This window comes from Cutaneotrichosporon oleaginosum (genome assembly GCF_008065305.1).
Source record: "Cutaneotrichosporon oleaginosum strain ATCC 20508 chromosome Unknown ATCC20508_contig01, whole genome shotgun sequence".
Lineage (NCBI taxonomy): Eukaryota > Fungi > Basidiomycota > Tremellomycetes > Trichosporonales > Trichosporonaceae > Cutaneotrichosporon > Cutaneotrichosporon oleaginosum.
This window is the reverse complement of record NW_027072170.1, coordinates 3631834-3654747: the sequence shown is the minus strand read 5'-3', so window position 1 is coordinate 3654747 and position 22914 is coordinate 3631834. Positions and strand designations below refer to the sequence as shown.

Genomic DNA, 22914 nt, shown 5'->3' with positions numbered 1-22914 from the left:
TCAAGCCGATGACCTCCACCCAGTGCACTTCCCCTCTACTTCTCCCTCAGAGCGGCCTCAAACGGCGTCCGCCGCCCCTCAATGGCCGTGTGCATGCTAAGCACCTCCGTGTCCGCGCTGACCGCGCTCTTGCCGCCTTCGGAGCGCATGGAGCGGGCACTGGCCGCGCGCGAGCGAATACGCTCGAGCTCTTCGTGCGCCTCCTGTATCTCCTCCTCGATTTCCTTCTCCAGCTCTGCGTCGTCGAGCGCGTTTCGCGCCCCCCCGCGATTCAGGTGGTCCAGCCCAGGCCCGGCGCCCTCGTGCACGCTTGTAGCAACGGGGTGCTCAGCCCGCTCCGCGAGCTCGGCCTCGCGCGCCGCCATCTTGGCCGCAGCCAGGCGCTGCACTATATCGTCGGCCTCGCGGCCGTACTTTGTCCAGCGGCGGACGCGCTGGCCGTTCCTCAGCAGGATGAAAGGAAAAGGCGTGAAGGCCAGCGCCAAGAAGGCGGGGATGCTCGACGCCCACCGCGGCCCGAGCGCGTTATACATGTCGATTGTGAACAGCGGGATAATAACGCCGAGGAGGGAGCGCATGACAGTGCCGCCGGCGAGCACTGAAGCCGCGAGAGGGAGGTATGCGTCCACGAGGTAATTTTGCACCGCCATGAAGAGGATGACGAGACCTGCGCCATAGGGGACCGTGCCGATGATGGGAACGATCCAGTGGATCGAGAGTGGCATGCACGTCCACGCGAACCAAAAGAGGCCGGCGCTGATGTCAGCTGGGACACGCAGGAGGCTTACGGCAGGATGATGGCGCCGACCATGGCGGACGGGAGGCGGGCCTCGGGAGGGAGTGCGCCGCGTTCCTTGAGAGCGCGCGCGTAGCTTGGGTTGCCCCACACAACAATGTACACGAGGGCGAGGTTACATCCTACGCAGATGCCGAGAAACGCCAGAGCGCCGATGCCCGGCCCCCAGCCGCGCAGCTGCTGGAATACGATCGGGAAGCTCGTAAACTGCATATAGAGCAGGCCGAAAATTGTCGCCATGTACATGCTGAGGATGAAAACGATCGGCTCGGTGAACATCAGGATATAGGGCACCTTTAGCTGGTTGATGACTAGCTGGCGCGTGTTGAGGGGTTTGGCGACGTCCTGTTCGGAGCGGTAGATGCGACCTTGTGGGTCGGCGGCGGAGAGCCGCTTCGCCCGCTCACGCATGAGAACGGGCGCGTACGTCTCGGGCAGGAAGGCAAGGTGCATAAACGTGAGGTATCCCGTGAAGAGGGCGGCGACGGCGGCGACCCACCTCCACCCGGCAGGGTCGCCGAGGAAGCCGCCAACAATGGGACCGATCACGGGGCCCATCCATGGCATGGCGCCAAAGACGCCCATCGCGAGGCCACGCTTGTGCGCACGGAACATGTCGCTGATGATTCCACCGGCGTTTGTCATGGCGCAGCACCCGAAGATGCCGGCGCAGAAGCGCAGGAGGAGGAGCGCGTAGAGGTTGCCGGCGCCGCAAACAGCGGCGTCGAACGCGGTGAAGGGGATCTGGGTAACCACGAAAGCAGAGCGGCGGCCAAATACCTCGGACCATGGCGCCCATAGGAAGGGGCCGACGACGAAACCGAGAATGTAGATGCCGGTGACTGCGGGTGAGTTTGGTCTTGGGCATGCCGATTGGCAGTAGTTCGGTTCATGAGCAACGCCGGCACATCGGCCATCGGCGGAGATTGGCGCTGGGGCCAGCCATTGAGAAAGACATGGCGGACAAGGCTCCGAGCGGAGATCGCGACTCACCCATGATGTATGACATTGGGTGATGCCCCGGAAACTCTGCCTTGACGTGCTGGATGCTCCCTGACAAGATCGATGATCCCATCGTGACGCTGAGCATGCCGAAAGCGACAATGAGAGTGATGAACCACTTATACCCCTCGTTCCAATTGTATGGGTTCTCGGCGTCTTCTTCGAGCCAGGTCACGACGAATGGGTCGTCGCCCGTCCCGCTTCCCTTGTACTTGTGCGTAGCTAATTCTGACCACGGCGTGATATTTGCGCGCCAACGCCACCACCGACGCCGCAGGGTGTGGTCGGCGACGCCGCGCTCGGCCGCACTAGTGTCGGTTGTGGCAGTGTTCGAGGACATGGTCGCGGTCGACGCGTGCGACACTGTCATCGCCGGAGGTAGGGCCGTGAGCTGCTGGCCTGGCGGTGAGAGAGTGTGAGAGGAGTAGCATGTAAATGAAGGAGGAGGGATGGGCACCGCGGGGCTCGGAGGGGCTGAAGAGGGGTCGGACATGGCCGGTGGAGTTAGCTGTGAGTTAGCCGGACCGAGGTTGGGTGCTCGGTTTCGGCACACTCGGCAGTCAGGGCTCGCTGCGGCATCCAGCGTTCCAACGGCCTCAAGCGCTATTTCTGTACTTGAGTGATGCAGGACTGCGGCGCGAGTGGGCAGCAAAGCGGTGGTACAAGGGGCCCCCGCTGATGCGATGTCGAGTCCACTAGCTTACACCGGTCCGTGCTGTGCGATTTCGGACGCCATCTATCGGCCCTCATCACACGTGTTCAGTTCGCCGACGCCGAACTCCGTACCCATTCGCCTCCACGCTCAAGTCCGCGGTGTTCTCGGTGACGTCCGCATCTGGAGTCTGATTTAGGGATGGCGAGCGTAGCATCTACTATGCTGTACGGCCACGCTGGCACAGAACACGCAGCGATTTCGCCACTTGACGCACCGTCTTGCCCGCAATCAGCGGGCAACTGCACTTCATCCTCCGAAGCGACCGTGCCGAAACCCCGAGCGCTCCATGATCATCACATGATCTGAGTGGTTTCTCAGTCATCCGTGCTGATAAACACGACACTACATGATAGATCGTCTCCTCGTGAGCGTGGGCGCACGGTCACACACCCGTCAATGAGAGAGGCGCAAGGCGGAGTTGCCTACTTCTCCAGACTTGTGATCTTCTTGGCACCCACCCCCTAAGGTGCCTCCCAGGCTCAGGCAGTGGGAGGTAAGGGCCAACGTTCCTCTCCTACCCGCATCCGGCTCAAGCCTATGAGTGAAACCGATCCCCGCGACGTTTATCACAAAGCAGTTTCGGTGCACGAACACACTCTCCAGGAACCATGCTCAAGTCGCGCTGATGTGTCGTGGAAGGGCCAAACACGAAACAGGCTGGGATCTGGAGGCGACCGAGGCGAAACCCAAATCTCGCTGGGATTTACGCCATCTGCTTCCGCGCATCAGCTGTCCTGCCGGCATCTGACGTGTGGCTGACTGCTGTCAAAGTAGCATGCTCGTTCCGCCCTCACAACCCCCGCGGCGGGAGTGGGACCCGCCACCATCAAGCTGGATGCTGTTGAACTCGAGCAGCTGATCGCTGGAATCCAGGGGTTGAGATGTCGGACATGTGAGAATCGCTTGGCTGGTGGTACGACCTCGAGCCAAGGCAAAATGGGTGCAGCTTATTATCATGCCGATGTGAACTGCTTGTCCTCGCTGTTCGTCTCTCCATCCCCAGCTCCACGGCTCACTCACCTCCGCCCAACGTACTTTCGCCACCACCGCTATGGTAAGCCCTCGACCAGGCTGTGCTGAGGCAGAACGAAATCTCCCGCTTTCTGTCTTACGTCCAGCCCCCGGGCCCCCTCCCACTGCTCGCGTTCATGCTCTTCGCAGCGCACGGGCTCTATATCTTCATCTACTTCTTCCGTTGCCTCGTGACGGGACCGCGGCTCAAGGGGCGCGAGGATTACGAAATGTTCGTGGCGTACTGGGCCGTCTTCTTTGTCAATATCATCCTCGTTGGCGTGCTTCCGTGGCTGGCGGTTTGGGCGACCATCAAGTCGTTAGAGGGCGTCGAGGGGGTCATCGAGCGCGGGATAGGGATCTGGAAGGCCTTGAAGGCAGCTTAGGAGGGATAACAAGAGTGGTGCATTGGTGCGCCAAAGAAGCCGAGAACGTCGGCAGAGACGTATGTTGTCATTTGTATCTATGGACGCTTGCTCGCCGGCTCGCGGAGCTCAACCACACGGATCTCCATTGCTGACATGGGGCGCTCACGACCGCCGGTGGCGACTACAACTCTGCCCACCGCCCGACTGCCCGTAGATGCCTTGGTGATCGGCTCCACTCATTAACAGAATCGGCATACCGCTACCGAATTACAGCCTTGAGCCAAATCGGGCGCGTGACCCACCACCGCCAATCCACAAAAACCCAAGTACAATGATCCTCGCTACGCAAGCTGCTACAAGCACCACACTGCCAGCGCCAAACCCCCCACGAGCATCGCCACGCCCGAACGCCCCGCTCCGCTCGGCTTGGTTGTTGCTTGGCCACCTCCCTGGCCAGCGTCTGTGGTAACATTACCCCCGCCAGCGCTGGGGCTGTGCGGGCTATTCCCACCACCGCTGGCACCGTCCCCGCCCTGGATTGGGTTGTATGTATCGCCGTACTTCAAGTTGAACTCGAACGAGAGCGGCGCGAAGCCGTGGCGAATCGGTGTCGTTTCGTAGATGCTGTACACGTTGCGGAGGAATGGTGATCCGATGAGCCAGTAGTTGCTGCCGTCAGCCTGGACTCTTTCGCAGTGCTCACCTGACGGTGTCGTCGTTCCAGGACATGACGTTGCCGATGCAGTAGCGCTCGCCCATCATGAAGGGAGGCAAGCGCACTCCGGCGGTAGCAAACTCTGCACGGGTACCAGAGAAGAAGACGAGGTCGCCGTCCCACATCTCAAAGAGGCGGGGTGGGCCAAAGCCGGGCTCGTTTGGTGTCCCGAAAGCAAAGGACGCGTTGATGTTGCCGCCCGGACCGCACTCGTACGCCCATGACCCGTCGGAGAAGGCAACCGCTCTCGGGTCGATCGCGCGATAGAAGGCGAGCACTGCCGCATCGGGGCCCATGATGATGCTTGTCCCGCTATCTGTGGTTGCGAGCACGGTGGTTGGATCGAGAATACGGCCCTGCAGCGCGATACCTTGCGACGGGATGGTCCACAGCCCGCGCCGGCTCGCGAGAGAGTAGAAGGACGCGTCGCCGTAGAACTTGGAGCGGTCGATGCCGCCAAAGGTCAGCTCGCCGCCTTGGGGCGAGGGGTTGGAGACCGCATCCGTCCAGTTGGCCGTGCGGGCGAGGTACATGCCCCACCTCTTCTCGGTCCAATTCGCGCTCGCCGCCTGCCACCACGGCATCTCGCCGCCGGTGGACGCGTCCTGGAACCCAAGGCCCATGAGCGCGCTCTGCTCCGTCGACCATTCAGTCAAGTAGTCCGCGAGCCCTGTCGTCAGCCTTCTCCTTGTCTGGTCAACTCACCAAACATGGTCCGAATTCCCACCCCGCCGACTGAGACAACGTCCTCAACCCACTCCCCCACCGTCTCACCCTTGAGATACGTGATGTTGAAGATGCGCCCGGTCCCCTGGAAACTCGAGCTGTCTTTGGGCACGAACGGCTTGCTCATCCCGCACTCCCGTGGGTCTTGGCACCGGCCAACGACCCACAGGTCGGAGGAACCTGTGTCGATAAATGTGTCGAAGGTCTGCGGCGGCGTCCCGATGTCGACCTGCACAGAGTAGGATGAGCCCCAGTTCTGCACCCTAAAGTCAGCTTGGTCTTGGCGGTGACGCACTGCACAGTGCTGCGCTTGCGGGACGCCTTAATGGCGTCGACATTGAGGCCGAGTCGCTCAGCGTACTTCAAGCGCACGCGCGTTCCCTCTTCGTGGAACCAGGCCATGCGCGTGGCTGGATCAGCCGAGTACGCGTCGCTCTGCGCGTTTCGAACCGCGAAGGTGCGGATGCCGTCTGCTGGGGTCGCCGCCGCCGCGGCGGTGAGGAGCAAGAAGGCGGGGAGCATTTGAGAAGCGCGGAGGGGCACGATGTGGTGTGTGTACGTGCGGTGGAAACCAAGAAGGACGCCTGCTGAGGGTCTCAAGGATGGAAACCTTTGTCGTCTGGCGACGGCCGAAGACTTGAAGCAGCGATCAAAGTTGAGAATGGAGATGGGACGAGGCAAGCGCACGGGAGTCTGCTGGATGGGTGGCGTAGCCAAGGTAGGCTGTGCTTCGGCCAAGCCACCGTGGCGCGCGGCAGCTTGCCTCATCGGCATCAACTGAGACAAGCAAGGCCCACATGGCTCTCGTAAGCGGCCATTCACCATGGCAGCACGTCGCATGTTCTATATCGTCGTCGATCAGGATCGACACATTAGATACCCAATGCATCCGTGCACGGACAGCACCCTGATCGTGCATTGCTTCGGAATCTTCTGCTGAGCATGAAGATCTTTCATCGTTCTGTTACATCTTGATATGGCTATCAGGACGCTCAATATGCATAGCCTCCAGTCGCGTGAGGTAGTTGACGTACTCCTCTGTGGTGTCAGCTACGCAATTACACCGTTAAACAGATGCAGGTCTGGGCTGCGGAGGTGGGCAGCGATCGCGGAGCCACCACCAAGGTCAACCCATCACCCGCACCGCAGCCGGGCGGAGCGAAGCTTGGCGACCCAACACTCACGAAGATATGACAAAGACTTGTGGCTTCTCCCGCTCGCCTCGCCTGTCTCAGCAAGCACACTTTCGTCGTTGCGAAGCAGGGTGGCCGCAATGTGCTGAATCTTTTGAAGGCCGGGGAAGGAGTTACACGCTGACATCAGCTGATCGCAGGAAGGGCACCTACCGATCTGATCAATGGGTAATGCTTGAAGCACACGCAGGAGGGTCGAGAGGATATGGTCGCGGTCGTCGCGAAAGATCTCCTCGTTTTCCCGCAGCTTAGCCTCGCGAAATCCCGTTCGCCGGGGGATCACGTCGGGATTGCGCGGGTCCGTGGACACGAGAGCCGCCGCTTCAGGCGTCGCCCACCGCAAAGCCACAAGCTCTTTGCGGTACTGGCAGGCGAGTAGTCGAATGGCCAGCTGCGAAATCCAGAGGTTGGCCTGCTGCACACCGATGCCCTGCTCGACAGCTGTGAGGTTAACGGGCGTGCTGACACCACCCGAAGTCAAGTCTGGGCTGCCGATCTCCCGGTCGACCTGCAGCGAAAGCCAAGGGGGGCAGTCGAGGAGGAGCTCGTCAAGCTCTTCTATGATCATGTCGAGCTCAGCAACTCGAGCGAGAATATCTGTGGGAGCGGGAGGCGTCGCCACGTCACGCTCGCGCATCGTGAGCACCTTGCCGGCCACGCGCCACATTGCACATCCAAAGTAGAAGCCCCACATCGGACTCTGCAACGACGGGTCGGATTCCCAACTCCTGCGCCCCTGCGCAGCCAGCTCGAGGCTTTCATCGTCGCTGCCATCAGCAACGCACAGACAGCAACGCACAGGCATGAGGGCAGGCGCACGCCCTGGCATAGCGCCTCGTTCAGGACCGGGCGAGCACCCTCGCACGTCGACCCCGATCTATCTGTCACATACAGAAGCCACCAGACGCGGCGCCACATCTCGGCCTCGATCGGCTCATACTGGGTGTACGTCTGCTGTTAGCGGGTCAGTGGACGCACGCACTACCTCGCGGTCAAGCTTGAGCTGCAGGGCAATGAAAAGGTTCGATCCCATGAGTTCCCGGCTCTTGGCCGTGTGGCCGTTGCGAAGCAGAACAACTCTGGGGTCAGTGGCGATTCTTGTATAACATTACGCAGTGCAGTGGATCGCATACACTGATGTCAGCAGCGTCACGTGTGAGCACACATCCCCGCCCCGACACCCACACCGTTGATGCGTAACACTTGTATAATCGCGTCTGCCGAGGAAACTCATGAGCTGGTTGAGACATGTATCTAGTAGGCTTTGGGTTTCGTGAACCGACAGCCGCTTGAGATGTCTAGGCAGCAAACAGGCCAATCCGAGCATGCCCCATACCATCGCGGTCCAATCTTCCTGCCCAGGCTCCTCCTCACGGTGCCTCGCTATGTCGCGATAAAATGTCGGTTTATGCGGGTACGGGTTTGACCAGAACACATGCTCAAAGTAAGGGTTCAGGAGATGGTTGAGAAGGTCATGGGAGATCAGTCGCTCGAACGGGTTGAGCGAGTCGGCATATCCTCCGAGTATCCCTTGTGGAGTTGGCGCGGGGCCTACCACGCCGTCGGACGGCCCCGAGAGCTGACCCGTTGCAGTGGGCGTCGAGCGGTAGATGAGCGATGGGGAGGGTCCATAAGGCGGAGAGAGGTGCCGGAGTGGGGGAGGGGGAGGGATAGGAGGGGCTTGGGGTGCGTGTGGCGATGTGTAGGAAGCGTGAGTCGATGGGTGAGGGACGTTAGTGGGGCCGGTGGACAGGGGGTGAACGACCTGCTGGCTCGTTGCGACATATGGTGGCGTGTGAGGATGCAGTGAGGGTGGATGTATTGGTGGGGGAAGCGCATAATACGACGCGGGCATGGTGTGAGGGGGCGCAGCAGCAAGGTGGACATTCTGGGGTGGCTGGGCTTGAGTGAGATGGTCCGGGTGCACTTGCTGGATATGTACGGCGCGACACGTTCCTTCAAGACGTTGATCTTGCGACGATACCCCGGGGGAGGTCCCGGTTTCTGTCTCACATACGTGAAGGTGCACTCGACATCCGCGCGGCGACAAGGCTCGCAGCGCGTCGTGCCTTCGGTGCGCTCACACCCAACTCTGCGGTCAGCTCAGTTCCCACCGATGACGAGGTACTTGCGGATCCGGCAGGCTGGGAGAGTGCGTTAGCGATCTATGTACTTCTGACCGCGTCGCACGGTGCACTCCGGACAGCTGCTCACCATCGCATGCGGCTGTGTGTTAGCTCGGTTCCGCCCTACACCTACCGGCTCCCCCAAGTCCCCCCGGCATCGTGGCATGGGATAGTTATCAGGCAGTCGGAGAGTTGTGGATGCTGAGGAATGACGAGACAGACCCCCAAGTATGACCCTGGTTCCCAAACTCTCCGGCACGATCCGGCGGAGCGGAGAGTTTCAATTCAATCAATTCACTTCGGAATCTGTATCGCGTGTCTCTAAAGTCCATTGTGCTCGTGGTCATGTGCAGCCTTTTCCAACCAGAGCGCTCAAGAAGAACTTGGCGCTTCTGGGTTCTGACGTCAAGGCAGAGCTGGACATGACATCTGCATGTTTGGTCCCGTGCCTCAAACCCGTGTTCCGCGAAACATAAATCTCCGGAAGCTCATCACAGGTCTCAACTGAACGGGTGTGAGAAGGATAATGAAGTGGCATCGCCACACCTCATCCAGAACGCAGATCCTTGCGCCCTCAGCGCCCTGAGGCCTGTACACACACCGACTCGCACATGTTACATAAAATTCGGCCCGCTCACACGCTCAGTCCCCAGCGCCAGAACCACTCGCTCGCGCGCTGCAGCATCTCAGGCGTGCAAACGTGCCCCCTGCCCTCCTGCACGTACACTTCCACTTCGCCAGCTGGTGCCGCAGACTGTACTTCGGCGATTTTGGCCTGGCCGTGGCGGTAGGGCACGAGCTCATCGACGGCGCCGTGGATCGACAAGATCTTCTTGCCCTTGTATGCGTTGGGCGGGGCAGGGGCAGTGACGAGCGGCACCAGCGAGGTCGGGTATGTGGGTGGGCCCCACGAGAGGCCGCCCTGTACTGCGCGGGCGCCAAGGTAGGTCCCGAACGCCTCGAAGGGGAGGCCTATGATGGGGGCAGCGATGCGAATGCGGGGGTCTGCGATTAGCGCGTGGAATCCCAGTGGTGATGGGAGGCGTCGCAGCATCATGAGTATTAGGATAACACTGGAACCGCGTCCGGTACTCACCCTCACGAAGCATGCGCCACACACTGTTGCCGCCGAGCGAAATACCCGTTGCCATCCACTCGACGATTTGGCGCTCGCCGTTGGGCCAGAGGTATGGCTCAAGGAAACGCATGATAAAGTCGTGGTCCTGGCATGCGCCGTCTGTGATTGATAAGCAAAGGAATTTGGAGGATGGAAGCATCGAAAGGGGGTACAGGGTCAGATTGTGAGAAGGGCGCCCGCGTTGTCTCGATGTACTGCGGTTACCTCGTCGTCATTAACGAGACGCTGAGCTACGCCACACACTACTGTGCTATGCCTTTGCACGCCCATTGCCATGCTTTCAAGGACAAGTGCTTCCTGCCAGGCCCGCTCGCTGTACTCACATACCAACGCTGCCATGTCCACAAAGTGATGCGGGTTCTTGTCGTACGCGAGGTTAGTGTTCTTGTGCTTGAGCCGCTGTCCGTGATTACGGTGATCGAGGGTGATCACCAGAAGGTCGCGCGTCCGCCGCCGCCCGCTCTCAGCCGCCAGCCGGCGTACTTCGCCGAGCATACCGCGTGCGAATGGCTCCATGTCGCGCGCCTTGTTGCAGCGGCCGTGCGAGGCGATCTGGCGTCAGCTGACTGAATCTCATGAGGTTGTCTGTGCAGCTCCCGTTCCCCAATTCTCCATCTTCATGTTCTCCGCTCGCGCGTCTCACTCACCACCACACCGATCGGCAATGTGCTCCCAACAATCTCCTCGAGGCCCCAAATGTGAACGTCGAGGTCTACGAGTCCGAGCGTCGTGCGCGACGCATTCTTGTGACCCAGGTCGAGCGCCGGGTAGTCCATAACGTGAGCTGTTGGGTCGACTGGAGGCATTGTGAACGTCGTCAAGGTTTGGGTGGGTGTGAGCCCCAGCTGACTGGCAGGGGCGGAAAGAAGTAGTCTGGTTTCCGGAGATAGCCGGTATCCGGCAAGCTCGAAGCCGAATGCCCACCACCCAAACGAGATGCGACCGACGAGCGCCGAAGGGCCTACATCCGGGGCAGACATTCTAGCGATAAGACGACTTGAGTGCAATCTGACAACTCCGGGACTGAAGGACGTGCAGGCATGCAGGCTAGCATGGAATTTCCGGCGTGAAGGAATTGGGGGGGGGACGAGAGTCGGAATGCGGAACCTCAATCTTTGACAAGCGAAAACGGAGCGCAGTGCAAAAGAATCTGTCAACATTGCAGGAACTGGGATTCGAACCCAGGAAGCTTTCGCATCAGAAAGGATTCCGTTCGGAATAAGCTTATTCGCTTGACTCTGACCTCTTTAACCACTCGAGCATTCCTGCGCACGAAAACCTGGCGCGCGCCGCCATACATGTTACCGAGCAAAGGATATAATCGTCACATTTGAGCTGCGAGATTATCACCACCCCTTCATCGTCTTCGCAGAGCCAGCTCCAAGTGGACTCGCGGCCGCTGTATGTTCAAACTGGGACCACCGTCTGGATCATCATATGATGCAGTTCATCCTCTACAATGCACAATATAGACCCGATACACAATGCTACAGTACTCCCTCCGCTCTCTTCCCCCTCTCAGCTCTAAGATCTAGATAGACACGCCCTCCTCGAACATCTCAAGCTCCTCGTCGCTCTCCTCGTCGTCGATAAAGATGCTACTTCCAAACGCCGCGATAGACGGCGTGGGAATCATCTTGCTCACGCGCGGCTGTCTAACAAGGAAGCGGACGTGGGCGCCGGGACGTGCAGGCTCGAGAAGGATTGCGGGGGCGGGCGAGAAAGCGGGACCAGCCGACTTGATCTTGTCGGCAGCGGAGAGGCGGGGCGAGAGACGCAAACCCACGTCCTCGTCCTCGTCGGAGGGGAGCAGCGCGTGTAGCGCGCTGCTGCCGAGGGCCTGAAGGCCGTGCGTGCCCCACGAAAGGAGGCGCTCGCCAAGGCTCAGGTGCTCGGAGTGAAGGGGTTCAGCGGCGGGCATGAAGAAGGGGGTGGAGGGCTGCTCCGCTGGGGTCGCCGCAGGCGAGTGCGAGAGCGCGGGCGTGCCGGGGTGCTCGCTCCACTGGTCGAAGTGCTCGTAGTCGCAGTCGAGGCAGTCGTAGCACTCGTCGTCGCAGATGTGCGCGTCTGCCGCGAACTCGACGGTCTCAGTCACGTCGACGTTCTGGAGCTGGACGGTCTCATCGTTGAGGGTGATCGTCACCTGCTTGACCTCAATGGTGGTGGGCTAGTGGTCAGCGGGGCCATACGGATTGACTCACTTGTTCGATGGTAGCCATGGTGGCGTTATGTGTGGGTTGTGTAGCTGTGATGCTGGTGTGGTGTTGTTGTGGTAGCTGAAGTGGGAGTGAGTGGGCCAGCATGGCCGTTGATAAGTCATCTACGTGAGTCGAGATTCCCGATCATCGCGCGTCGCGGCGAGTGTCGCACCAGGCCCCGGTGTTCCAGGCGCTACGCACGCGTACGATCTGCCGACCATGGCGTGAAAACTGGCTGGGCCGCGGTAAAAGATTTGCATGGAACGTGCGATGGGGAGATTGTGGGCGCTGAGCTAGGTCCGGTGCGCATGCAACATGTGAGCCTGGTAAGCTCAGTACAAAAGCCTGTCGGTCAATTGCGGGTGGCTTTGCGCCTGCCACCGTGTGTTGTTCAATATTCCAGGCTTGTTGTCCCCAGCAATTCCAGCATGAGTGCCAGGGCGGGAAGTGCCTGAGATGATGCCGGAAGACACCGCGCGTAATCTTCCGAACCCGACTTGACACGGCGATGACCAACTCTTGAGCACAATATTTGCGCATGCGCTTCGCGCTTGCGACGCTCGACGGAGGCGTAGATGAGACATGTGATAGGTACAACGGGCAAACCTTTGCGCGGCGGATGCCCGGGTTACGTTGCTGTGAAAGTTGATATGGACAGGTGGCAATTGCAGCTCTTTGCTGATCTTGCATTCCGCACGTCACGCGCCCATGGACTGCGCTGTCCTTTGTCGCTTGGGGAAATGTGCACAGCTCGCGAGAGGGCACCATGTTCATATCGCATGGAATGCGCACGCTATCGGCCACACTAGCCTTCGCGAGAGGCCGTGCGGCAGCGCGGAACGGAGCGAGAGAACTCGGAGCCCTCTGTCTGTGCATGCGTATTCTGAAACGAAATGGATCTCCAAGGGAGGAGGCCAGAGACTGCTCCTTTGTGCGAAGTGTATGGCATGCCACGCATTTCAGAAGCCAGAGCGCGAGAGATCGGCTCACGCCGTTCACCGTCTGGGACTGTGCCATCCATGCAGTAGTGATGCGGTGAAAGGCGAGTTTCGACGTCTCGTCATCGAATGGGCTCTTCGGCCACGTCGAATTTCCTGATATCTTGGCTGAGACCTCAAAAGATGTGTGCCCCCACTCAGAATCGAACTGAGGGCTAGAGATTATGAGACTCACGTGTTACCATTACACCATAGGGGCAGACAATGTCGCTGTTTGTTCTTCCGCCTGACGATACTTGATCACTGTCGCGCAGTGCGACCAACAGGTCGAGCACATCCTGGCTGGTGATGCCTTTGGATCTTCAAGCTCCCTAAAAGCTTTTAACATAGCGCTTGCAGGTGAAGGAACGCTATAGCACAGTCAGAAAAATCCCCCAGCCTGAAATCCAGCATCTAAACGAACTTCAGGACACACTAGTGTCTACAGCTTGGCCTTGACAAGGTCGCGGTTGTGCCCGACAATATCGACCTTAACCCGACCCGCCTCCTCCCACTTTTCCACCACGATCTTCTTGATATCGTTCTTGACCATCTTCCCGTTCGCGTTGCGGGGCAATGCGTCAAGAATAACGCAGATGACCGGTCGCGCAGGGTGGCGGAGGCGAGGGTGTGCGGCAGCGAGCACGCTCTCGGGAGTGGCACTGGCGCCCGGCGCAAGGCTGACGGCGATACCAACGAGCTCGCCCAGCCGCTCGTCCGGCACAGCGACCGCAGCACACTCGGCGATCCTGTCGTCCTTGAACACTTCGTTCTCGACCTCTGCGCTCGCGATGTTCTCGCCGCCGCGGATGATCACATCCTTCGCCCGGTCACGGATGTACAAGAAGCCTTCGGGGCAGATGAGCGCCATGTCGCCCGTGTTGAGCCAGCCGTCGGGCGTGAGCGCCTCGGCAGTCGCGGCGGGATTATCGACATAGCACTTCATGATGTTAGGCCCGTAGCATTGCAGCAGACCCATGGTGTTGGGCGGAAGCACGCGGCCGTTCTCGTCCACCACGCGCATCTTCGAAGTCGGGATGCTGAGGCCGACGGACTCAGGCTGCCGTTAGCGCTTGCCCCAGGCGCTCCTCACCCTCTCGTGGTAGTCTCCTCCGGTCAGTGCCACGTGCAGCCCGTTCGTCTCCGTCATGCCGTACGCGTGCGTGGCCGATGCCGCGGGCCAGCGCGCCGCGATATCCCTTGCGAGGCGCTGCGGAGGTGGCGCGCCGCCGTACGTCAAGCCGTCAAATACGTGGTCCTTCGGCAATTTGGGCGACTGAATGATCGCCGTTGCGATGGCCGGAACACTGAATCAGCGTGTCCCTCTCGGCCACTCACCCCCCAATGAACCCAATCTTCTCGTCGACGCAGAGCGTGACGGCGTCGTCAACGTTCCACCGCCGCATGAACACGATCTTGGAGCCCATCACCCACGCGCGCACCATCCAGCCCAGGCATCCCGTGACGTGGAACAGCGGGACGGCGAGGAGCATGACGCCCTGCACGGGAGGCGGGGTGTGCGCCGCGAATGCCTCCTCAAGCGTGCCGCCGCCACGCAGGATCGCGCGTGCACTCGGAATGCTGCCCGCCACAATGTGGTGCAAGCATTGCCGCTGAGTGCAGATCACACCCTTGGGCTTGCTCGTCGTGCCGGACGTGAAGAAGATCATGGCGTCGCTCTCTGGCCCAAGGTTCCCAAGGCCCTGACCGTCCTGCACGGACAGCACGGTTTTGGGCGCCGCAAGCGGGGTCAGCTCGATCAGGCCCGCCTGCACGGCGGCCGGGAGGTGTCCGACCTTGTCGTAGCAGTAGACGGGGCCGACGCCCCGCGCCTTGAGCTGGGACGCGAGTGGGCCAATGATGACGCCGCAATGCTGGTCGACCAGCGTGAGCTTGGGCTTAGTTAAACCCAAGCAGTGGAGCTGCGTGTCGGCGGTCAGGGTTGCGTTCAGCATGACCGGCACGGCGCCGATAAGGTGAATGCCACAGAACGCGACGATGAAGCTACGTGTGAGTCACGTTTTGGGGGAGGTACGTACCCCATCGAGTTGAGGCCACCGAGCCCGACGCGCTCGCCCTGTTTCACACCCTGCTCGCGCAACCACGCGCCGAGCTCGAGCGCGAGCCCGTACATCTCGCCATAGGTTGTGTGGCGCCGGTCGTAGTATTCTGAGGGCTCTGGCACGGGGTCGGAGACGGCCTCGCGCGGCGTCCACATCTGGAACCGCTCAGTGATGAAGTCGCGGAAGGAGCGTGGCGTCTGGCGTCAGTGTTACTTCCCCGCGCGTGATGCTCTCCGCAGGAGAAGCTAAGCAGCGGATAGCCCGAGTACGTACGTGCTTCCATACGAGGTGCTTGCGGCCTTCGACCACATCTTCGACCATCTCATACGGGCTCCCAGGCTGCGTGAGCAGCTTGTCGTCTGCGGTCAGCTCCACTCTCTGGTTCGTGGCAACTTACACTCCTGGATCGATAGTCTTGCCGGCATCGTGTGTTTCGTGTTAGCGACGTAGGTAGAGTGATTGTGAAAGGTCGCTCACACCAGTAGCTTGGACCGAGCAGTGGTGCTCCCCCCATGCCCACCCAGGCGGCGGGGCGGAGCCGCATCATGCTAATGTCAGCATCGGCGCCGGCAGTTGGATCTCCACCGGGCCTTTCCCCGGCCGGCAATCTACGGCTAATCCACGACCTCCTAGTTCCACGCGATGGAAGCCGGTAAAGGCGTGGGTAAGCGCCATTACCACGACTTCAGTGCGCATGCACGCGGCTGCGACAGCGTACTTACTTGCTTCATGCGGCCGATGCTGTGGTACCCAACGCTGTGGTGCATTCTCGGAGCTGCTGCAGTCGCTTCTGGTCGCTTGACTGATGCCCACTCTGTGAGACGTACTCGGGTGATCTCCTCCCTGATTCCAGCTGACATGTGCCTCTGCTAGTTCCACTGCTGGATCACCCCGCTCACGACATGCATTTGCATCCTACACGCGCCTTCGTCTACTTCTGAGCCGCCTCGCGCACAGCCTGCTCGAGGGTGCGCGGGCTGACGCCCTTGGGATGGTACAGATTCTCAGCCTTCCAGTTCTTGTTACCCCAGTGCATGCGCCACGCTGCGCCGAGACCTGCGGCGGGGCTGGCATCACGGAGCTTTTGTACGTCGGCGTCGGTGAACTGCGAGATTGTCGGCTCCTTGCCATGCACGCTCTTGAACGCCTCGACAACATCGCGGCCGGTAAATTCGGCCTCGGAGAGCGTGTAGTTCTGCCCCGGGCCAAAGGAAGGCTCGAGGAGGAGCTGTGCGACCGCCTCAGCGAGGAAGGGGAGGGAGAGGAAAGAGAACTTGGCGTCGAGCGCATCGCCATACAGCTTGAGCTCGTTGGCCTTGGGGTCCACGCCGAAGAACTCGCCGCTCAGGAACGCCCACTCGAACAGCCCATTGGCGATATAAGTAGTGGGGACGCCGGCTGCGATCGTGCGGTCCAGCAGCATACACTTTCCGTGGAGGTAGACGTTGGCGGGGTTCTCACGCTCGTCCTTAGCCCAGTTGGCGGTAAAGTATGAGGGGATGTACACCTTGATAGAGGCCGGCTCCTTGGCGAGCGTCGCGAGGGTCTCGACGAAGCGCTTCCCGCCGTCTGGGGACTGCTTTGCGGCCGAGCTGTGGTAAGCTAGCTAACCCGTTGACGGGGGTGGTCTACGCCGCCCCATCGCTTCTTCTCCTGACGCTGTCCATGCCAGGGAACCGCGCTCGAACCATGCCCACAGCGACTCACATGAGCACATCCACGCCTTCCAATGCCGCGCGCACCTCGTCAACACTCGCGTTGTCGGCATCGAGCACGCGCGTGTGCACGCTCATGGGCAGATTGAGCTTGCCTACATTGCTGCCCTTGCGGTGGAGGACGATGACGTTGAGCTCGCCAGTCTGTGCGCGCTTCACGAGAGCAGAAAGGAGGTGACTCCCGAGGTCGCCGGTGGCGCCGAGAAGAGCGACAGTGGGCGCCATTGCGAGAGAGTTAGAGAGGGAAAGACTGGTTGGACGGATGGGAATCTGCGATCTGGGAGCGGCCAGAAGAATGGGAGCTTGAAGACCAGCAGGGAGGTGTAAGAATGCTGACTGATGGAGAGCATTGACGATGATGCCATCTCGACGGAGTTGCCGAGTTCACCGGTTAGTAGCCGACCTCTGGGCGGGATCGGCGGGCCAGTTGCGGCAACAGCCTTGAGCGACAACGGTGCGAGCTGAACACCCAGCTACAATAACAACACAGCACACGCTTGACAGATTCAGAGATCAGAGAGATGTCCTCGCCAATGGGTCGCGTTGGTAGGGAAAGTGGATGTACATGCCAGCCGGCGTTCCTGGCAGACCATGAAGTGCATACCCGGCTTTCGGAACGTCTCCCACCTCTCACACCGGCAAGTGGGGAGATGTGCAAGGCGTGGCTTGATAACAGCGCGGAAGACTGCACCGGCTGCCGTGTATACAGCTACATCCTGCGCCGCCACATTCTGCTCTTGTCCCGGGTAACCTCACGACATCCCGCTGGGCAAGTGCGGGCCTGTCGACCGCGGAGAGATCAAGGCCCGCCAAGTACGCCTTACGAGAGTCGTGCGTGTATCGGACAGCTACGCCAAGCGCAGTTGACGGAGCAGCGCCGCCTTCATACTATCAGCCACCTGACCCGAGACAGCACCGGAACGTATGCCCACCTGCTGCGACCTCGGGAGAGTTGTGTGTGCATATCGTCACCAGGCGTCCAAGTACATAAACTGGACTTGCCCGACCTTGTGTCCTCACCGGCACCAACTCACATGGTATCTGAGACAAAGACTGCATCCCTCCCCACGCACGACGCGTACCCTGCCCCGGGAGACGTCGATGTGCGGAGCACCGCCGAGGCCTTCCTGGAGCAGCTAGCAGGGGCGCTCCAGGGCGACGCCGAGGCATTCGCGGACCTCATCCTTCCAGAGGGCTATTGGCGGGATGTTCTGGCTTTCACGCGTGACTTTCGCACTATCGAAGCTACGTCCGTCGCCGAGGTTGCCAAGGTGAGCCTTTGCATGATTACTGCTGACAGCAGGCCGTACTCCCGAAGAATAAGGCGAAGGCGTTTGTCTTGTCCACCACTACGCCACCTGCGCTCGAGAGCCCATTCCCCGACGTCACCTGGCTCCGCCTTCATTTCAACTTCGAGACGGCCCTCGGCAAATGTACTGGTATCGCTCGGATTGTGAAGGCCGGGGACTCATGGCGGGCCTACACGGTTTATACGCTGCTGGAGGAGATCCACGGATGGCCGCAGGCTGTGGGCCGCAACCGGCCGTACGGGAAGCACAACGACCGCGAGCCGCATGCTGTGCGTCGCGCGCGTGAGACTGAGTTCAAGGACAAGGACCCCGACGTTCTCATCAGTATGTCTGTGTCGGGGCACGCTGACAGCCAGTTGGTGGTGGACATAACGGCCTCGGGTGCTCGGCCGTTCTGCGCTCGTTTGGCGTCACCTCGCTCGTGGTCGACCGCTTTGAGAATGTGGGAGACAACTGGGCTAAACGATATGCCAGCCTGTCGCTGCACGACCCCGTGTGGACCGACCACATGCCGCTAATGGAGTATCCGCCTAACTGGCCCGTGTTCATGCAGGCCGGCAAGCTGGCGACGTGGCTGCAAGCTTACGCCGAGGCGCAGGAGGTCAACATCTGGCTGCAGAGCACTGTAGACCCAGCCAAGACGCGGTTTAACTCCGCCACACAGCAGTGGGAGCTGACGATCCTGCGCAACGTGGACGGCAAGATCGTGCCCCGCGACGTCAAGGTTAGCCACGTGATCATGGCGACAGGCTTAGGCGGCGGCAAGCCGAAGTTTCCGCCAGCGTTCCCCGGCCAGGCGGAATGGCCGGGCACGGTTGTGCACTCGTCGCAGCACAAAGGTGGCAAGGAGTGGCATGGCAAGCGCGCACTCGTAGTCGGCGCATGTACGTCGGGGCACGACATCAGTGTCGATCTCGTCAATAACGGCGTCGACACGACCATGCTCCAGCGATCGCCCACGTTCATTATGAGCATCGACAAGGGCCTTCCACTCCTCGACTCGGGGCTGTTCACCGAGGCCAACCTCGAGAACATGTCCGTCGAGACGGCCGACCGCATCGCCGACTCGATGCCGAAGCAGGTGGCCAAGCTGTTCCACCAACGCATTGTAAAGCATCTCGCCGTCGAGGACAAGGAGATCCTCGACGGCCTCAAGGCCGCGGGCTTCAAGACGTACCCAGGCCCGGAGGGCTCCGGGTGGCTCTTCCTTGCGTACGAGCGCGCGGGCGGATACTACTTCACCGCCGGCGAGGGCTCGGGATCGGACATGATCGCCAAGGGCAAGATCAAGGTCAAGGGCGGTGAGATCCGCACGTTCAACGGTGATGGAAGCATCACGTTCACGGATGGCGACAAGCAGAAGTTCGATCTCGTCATTTTTGCGACGGGGTACACGGGCTTCCCTGACACCGTGCGCGAGACGCTCGGTCCCGCTGCGGTCGACAAGCTCGGCAAGATCTGGGGTCTTGACCAGGAGCTGGAAGTGAACGGTGTTGCGCGCGATGCTGGACTTCCGCGCGTCTTCTTTACAGTTGGCAACTTTATGATGTCGCGCTGGTTCTCCCGGCGCATCGCGCTGCAGGTTATTGCTCAGCGGGAGGGCAAGTGGGATTAGCCGAGCCGGTTATGAAGGAATGTGGCAGATAAATGCAGGGTCTCGTTTACTGCGCAAAAGCACATGCAGCAGCACTAACAAGCTTATTGACCGCCTCGGTCACGGCCAAGGCGGCATGCCCGTGCTCCCTTGTCTCGACCGAGGTTGCAGTCGGGTATTCTTTTTTTCTTGGTGTGTGAGTAGGTTGGAACGAGCAGAGAGATACAGCTCTCAAACAACTGTAGAAATATACAGCTCCCAAACAGCTCTAGAAATATACAGCTCTCAAACAGTTGTAGAAATATACCGCTCATGCATTTTGTACAACTACACGTTCGATAATCAATATACCCATTGACCACATCGTTTTGTCCAGAACCTGTCCCTCTATTCCTCCCCCTCTCCTCCAAGAAATGCGTGAGACGAATGCGTTTAGGGCTGGTAGTGGAAGTTGACGTCGTGCTCGATGACGCACTCGCCCTTGTCGGCCTTACGGTTCTTCCAAAGCATCCAGAAGGAGAGGACGGGAGCCACGATGACGACGAGGGCGTTCATGGCAATGGCGAGGAAGATGCCGGTAGGGTAGCCGGTCTTGGCCTCAGTCTCCTTGAAGGCGACGGCAACAATGATACCGGAGAGGGCACCGCCAGCGACGACAAGGGCCGAGGCGAATCCACGCTTCGACTGGGCACGGATGGAAGTCTGGGTCCACGAGATGATCATGGAGATGTTGGCGTTAGAGCCACCGCAGGTGAGGAAGACGCCGGTGTAACGGGCGGCGATCATGCCCTGGGGAAGCTGCGAGAACATTGAAATGCCAATGACGATGCAGAGGGCGTGGAAGGCAACGAGAGGGCCGCGGACCATGCGAGTGGGGCCGGCGAAGTGGTCACCGAAGTACGCGCTGGTCATGGCGGGAATGAAAACCCAGACGTAGGGTGGGGCGAACAGCAGCTGAGCCTGAATGTTGGTGAAGCCCATTGACTGGAGGATTTGCGGGAGGAAGAAAGCGAGCGCGTAGACACCGACAGCAGCCGAGCAGAAGAAGTACGAGAACAGCCACAGCTTGGGAGTGAGCATGTACTCGACAAACTTGGCCCAAGTCATCGGGTCGACGACCGAGTCGGCGCGGTCACGCTCGATACGGGTAAGGACGATGTTGCGCTCCTCCTCGGACAGGAACTTGGCGCGGTCGGGGAAGTCGATGATCAGAACGTAGCCAGCGAAACCAATCACAACGGTGATGACACCCTCGATGATGAAGATCCAGCGCCAACCGTTCTTGCCGGCAGTGCCGTCCATCTGCGAGAGACCGTAGGCAAGCGCCGAAGAGAGACCCGAGATGACGATGGAAGTGATGTAGAACCAGGAGTTACGCGAAGCCATCTGCTTGCGCGGGTACCAACAGGCGATGAGGTAGGTGGCGCCGGGGAAGAGCACGGCCTCAAACGCACCGAGGAGGGCACGGAGACCGGCGAGCGCAGACCAAGTGGGTGCGAGACCCATACCAATCATAACGATACCCCAGAGGAGCACAGCGGTGGCGAGCCAGATCTTGGCGCCGAACTTGCGGAGACCGATCTGGGACTGCGGAGTCAGCGATTGCTCGGCGTCTGCATGGAGGGGGTTGATCGGTAGATCGGGACCCTGGACCACATCACAGGATATGGTGAACGTGCCCGTCACGTCCCACGGGGCCCGATGCGCAAGCAGTGCGTTCAGGCGTTCTTCCCGGCCCCATCACCTCATCACCACTCCGTGCCAGGTAAGGCTCCAACGGTGGTGGAGGTGTGATGGAGCCAGTGCCGGGAGTATACCCGCCGACATTCCACGAACTTTGAACAACCCAGGAAAAGTGGTTGTACTCACAGGAACTTCGAGAATGAGGTAGGGAATGAAGAAAGCGAGTGTGATGATAGAGTAGCGGTTGTTGACCTTGCCGTTGACACTGCGGAGACCGAGTTCGTCGTTCATCTTGCCGTTGTTGGCGGAACGGGCGAGACCAAGGTTGGAACGGTCGATTTGCGAGATGGTGTACATAGCACCGAGAATGGGGAGGAGGCGCCAGTCAATTTTGCGGTTGATGCGGGCAATCTCCTTGGGGTCGAAGCCCTCGTCGACATCGAGCCACTGACGGTGGACATCGTCGTGAAGAACCTGGTCGATGTCGTCGTGGTGCTTCTGCGACTCGAAGGCGGCGGCCACGCTGGAGCGCCGTCCGTCGTGCTCGACGTGCTTCTCGTAACCCTTCTCGCTGTCGCGGTCGAAGTGAGCCTGAGTCGCCATGATTCTTGGGAGTGTGTGGGGAAAAAGATCACTCCGCTCTGGCCTTTAGTACCCCGCCTCAAGTGCGATGTGGCCCCAAGAAAATGCGTGGAGGTGGCGCGCAAAAGATACCGGAGCCGCAGTCACCGGCGCGAGTAGGCGGAGGCGAGTTTCGGGTACACCCTCGAAGGTGCCCTTGGCGCCCCCTCTGCCCCGGGCTGGATATCTCCTTCCGGAGGCCGGAGGGGGACCCACCCCATTCACGTCGACTACAGGCCGGGGGCCCTTGGGGGCAGGCGGCGCGACTGGCCTTGGCCCATGTTCTCGGCTTTCTTGGGCGACATGGTTATCCCGCGATCGTGCACAGGTTAGGCTTTAGGACTGTGGGGCCTGAGGAGCCCAGCGGGCGTGCATGGCGACTCAAGGTGCCGAGGCGATCGCTGCGTTCCATCTGGAGACGTTGGTAACCAACCAGGATGGGTAGATGTGGGTAAAGCACCGAGTGAGGAATAACCGATGGCGTCGCAGGTCAGTCTGTCGGTAATCTCATCCAATCTCGTCCAATCTTGGAGCGAGAGCGCGTTCTGCTAATCCCTGGGGCCATTCTGTTATTGAATATCTCACCCAAGGAGCAAGGGAAATGTCCACGGGATCACGTCAGGTGGTCCAGTTCCCCCTCTCGTGGCGGGCGTTCTTTTTCCTGCCAAGCCGTGTGGGACCCAATAACGCTGCCGAGGAGGTTGGCGCTCCACTATGGCGCGGGTGTGATCCGGGTGCCTTGAAGGGAGTTTGACGGCTGCCAGAGGGGCACCCAAGGGCTGATGTGAGGTGCCATGGCATGGCGGCAGAGGAGGCGGGTGCTGCACATCAGCATGTGGGCCATGTGCAGAACGCGATGGGAGACGAAAGAGATGAGATGGGAGATGGGAGATGGCAGGTTTGTAATCTCCGGTTAACAGCCGATGCGAACCGCTGCGATCGATGGGGTCTCCACATGCGGTA

General features: G+C 60.3%; 9 protein-coding genes across 9 annotated transcripts; 2 read left to right on the top strand and 7 right to left on the bottom strand.

The window, feature by feature from the left end:
• Positions 1-35: 35 nt before the first annotated feature.
• Positions 36-2138, bottom strand: COLE_01475 (uncharacterized protein; the record flags this gene model as incomplete). Its single annotated transcript, XM_018421628.2, has 3 exons — positions 36-756; positions 789-1638; positions 1790-2138. The coding sequence occupies 3 exons, from the start codon at positions 2136-2138 to the stop codon at positions 36-38; spliced, it is 1920 nt and encodes a 639-aa protein (XP_018282837.1).
• A 1616-nt stretch (positions 2139-3754) lies between these two features.
• Positions 3755-3910, top strand: COLE_01474 (uncharacterized protein; the record flags this gene model as incomplete). The annotated part of the gene is made up of 1 exon (XM_018421629.2): positions 3755-3910. The coding sequence occupies one exon, from the start codon at positions 3755-3757 to the stop codon at positions 3908-3910; it is 156 nt and encodes a 51-aa protein (XP_018282838.1).
• A 335-nt stretch (positions 3911-4245) lies between these two features.
• On the bottom strand, positions 4246-5855 carry COLE_01473 (uncharacterized protein; the record flags this gene model as incomplete). Its single annotated transcript, XM_018426246.2, has 4 exons — positions 4246-4561; positions 4596-5277; positions 5313-5596; positions 5629-5855. 4 exons carry the CDS (start codon positions 5853-5855, stop codon positions 4246-4248), a joined length of 1509 nt encoding a protein of 502 aa, XP_018282839.1.
• Positions 5856-6297: 442 nt separating this feature from the next.
• Positions 6298-8381, bottom strand: COLE_01472 (uncharacterized protein; the record flags this gene model as incomplete). Its single annotated transcript, XM_018421630.2, has 7 exons — positions 6298-6371; positions 6518-6646; positions 6680-7293; positions 7326-7477; positions 7509-7605; positions 7639-7660; positions 7712-8381. The coding sequence occupies 7 exons, from the start codon at positions 8379-8381 to the stop codon at positions 6298-6300; spliced, it is 1758 nt and encodes a 585-aa protein (XP_018282840.1).
• Positions 8382-9286: 905 nt separating this feature from the next.
• Positions 9287-10566, bottom strand: COLE_01471 (uncharacterized protein; the record flags this gene model as incomplete). The annotated part of the gene is made up of 4 exons (XM_018420606.2): positions 9287-9657; positions 9749-9889; positions 10114-10342; positions 10438-10566. The coding sequence occupies 4 exons, from the start codon at positions 10564-10566 to the stop codon at positions 9287-9289; spliced, it is 870 nt and encodes a 289-aa protein (XP_018282841.2).
• A 2841-nt stretch (positions 10567-13407) lies between these two features.
• Positions 13408-15453, bottom strand: COLE_01470 (uncharacterized protein; the record flags this gene model as incomplete). Its single annotated transcript, XM_018426247.2, has 6 exons — positions 13408-14025; positions 14059-14272; positions 14304-14969; positions 15005-15225; positions 15302-15387; positions 15426-15453. The coding sequence occupies 6 exons, from the start codon at positions 15451-15453 to the stop codon at positions 13408-13410; spliced, it is 1833 nt and encodes a 610-aa protein (XP_018282843.1).
• A 506-nt stretch (positions 15454-15959) lies between these two features.
• Positions 15960-16968, bottom strand: COLE_01469 (uncharacterized protein; the record flags this gene model as incomplete). Its single annotated transcript, XM_018421631.2, has 2 exons — positions 15960-16620; positions 16736-16968. 2 exons carry the CDS (start codon positions 16966-16968, stop codon positions 15960-15962), a joined length of 894 nt encoding a protein of 297 aa, XP_018282844.1.
• An 809-nt stretch (positions 16969-17777) lies between these two features.
• On the top strand, positions 17778-19668 carry COLE_01468 (uncharacterized protein; the record flags this gene model as incomplete). Its single annotated transcript, XM_018426129.2, has 3 exons — positions 17778-18014; positions 18047-18377; positions 18410-19668. 3 exons carry the CDS (start codon positions 17778-17780, stop codon positions 19666-19668), a joined length of 1827 nt encoding a protein of 608 aa, XP_018282845.2.
• A 411-nt stretch (positions 19669-20079) lies between these two features.
• COLE_01467 (uncharacterized protein) lies at positions 20080-21933 on the bottom strand (the record flags this gene model as incomplete). Its single annotated transcript, XM_018424721.1, has 2 exons — positions 20080-21234; positions 21517-21933. The coding sequence occupies 2 exons, from the start codon at positions 21931-21933 to the stop codon at positions 20080-20082; spliced, it is 1572 nt and encodes a 523-aa protein (XP_018282846.1).
• Between the last annotated feature and the right edge of the window lie 981 nt (positions 21934-22914).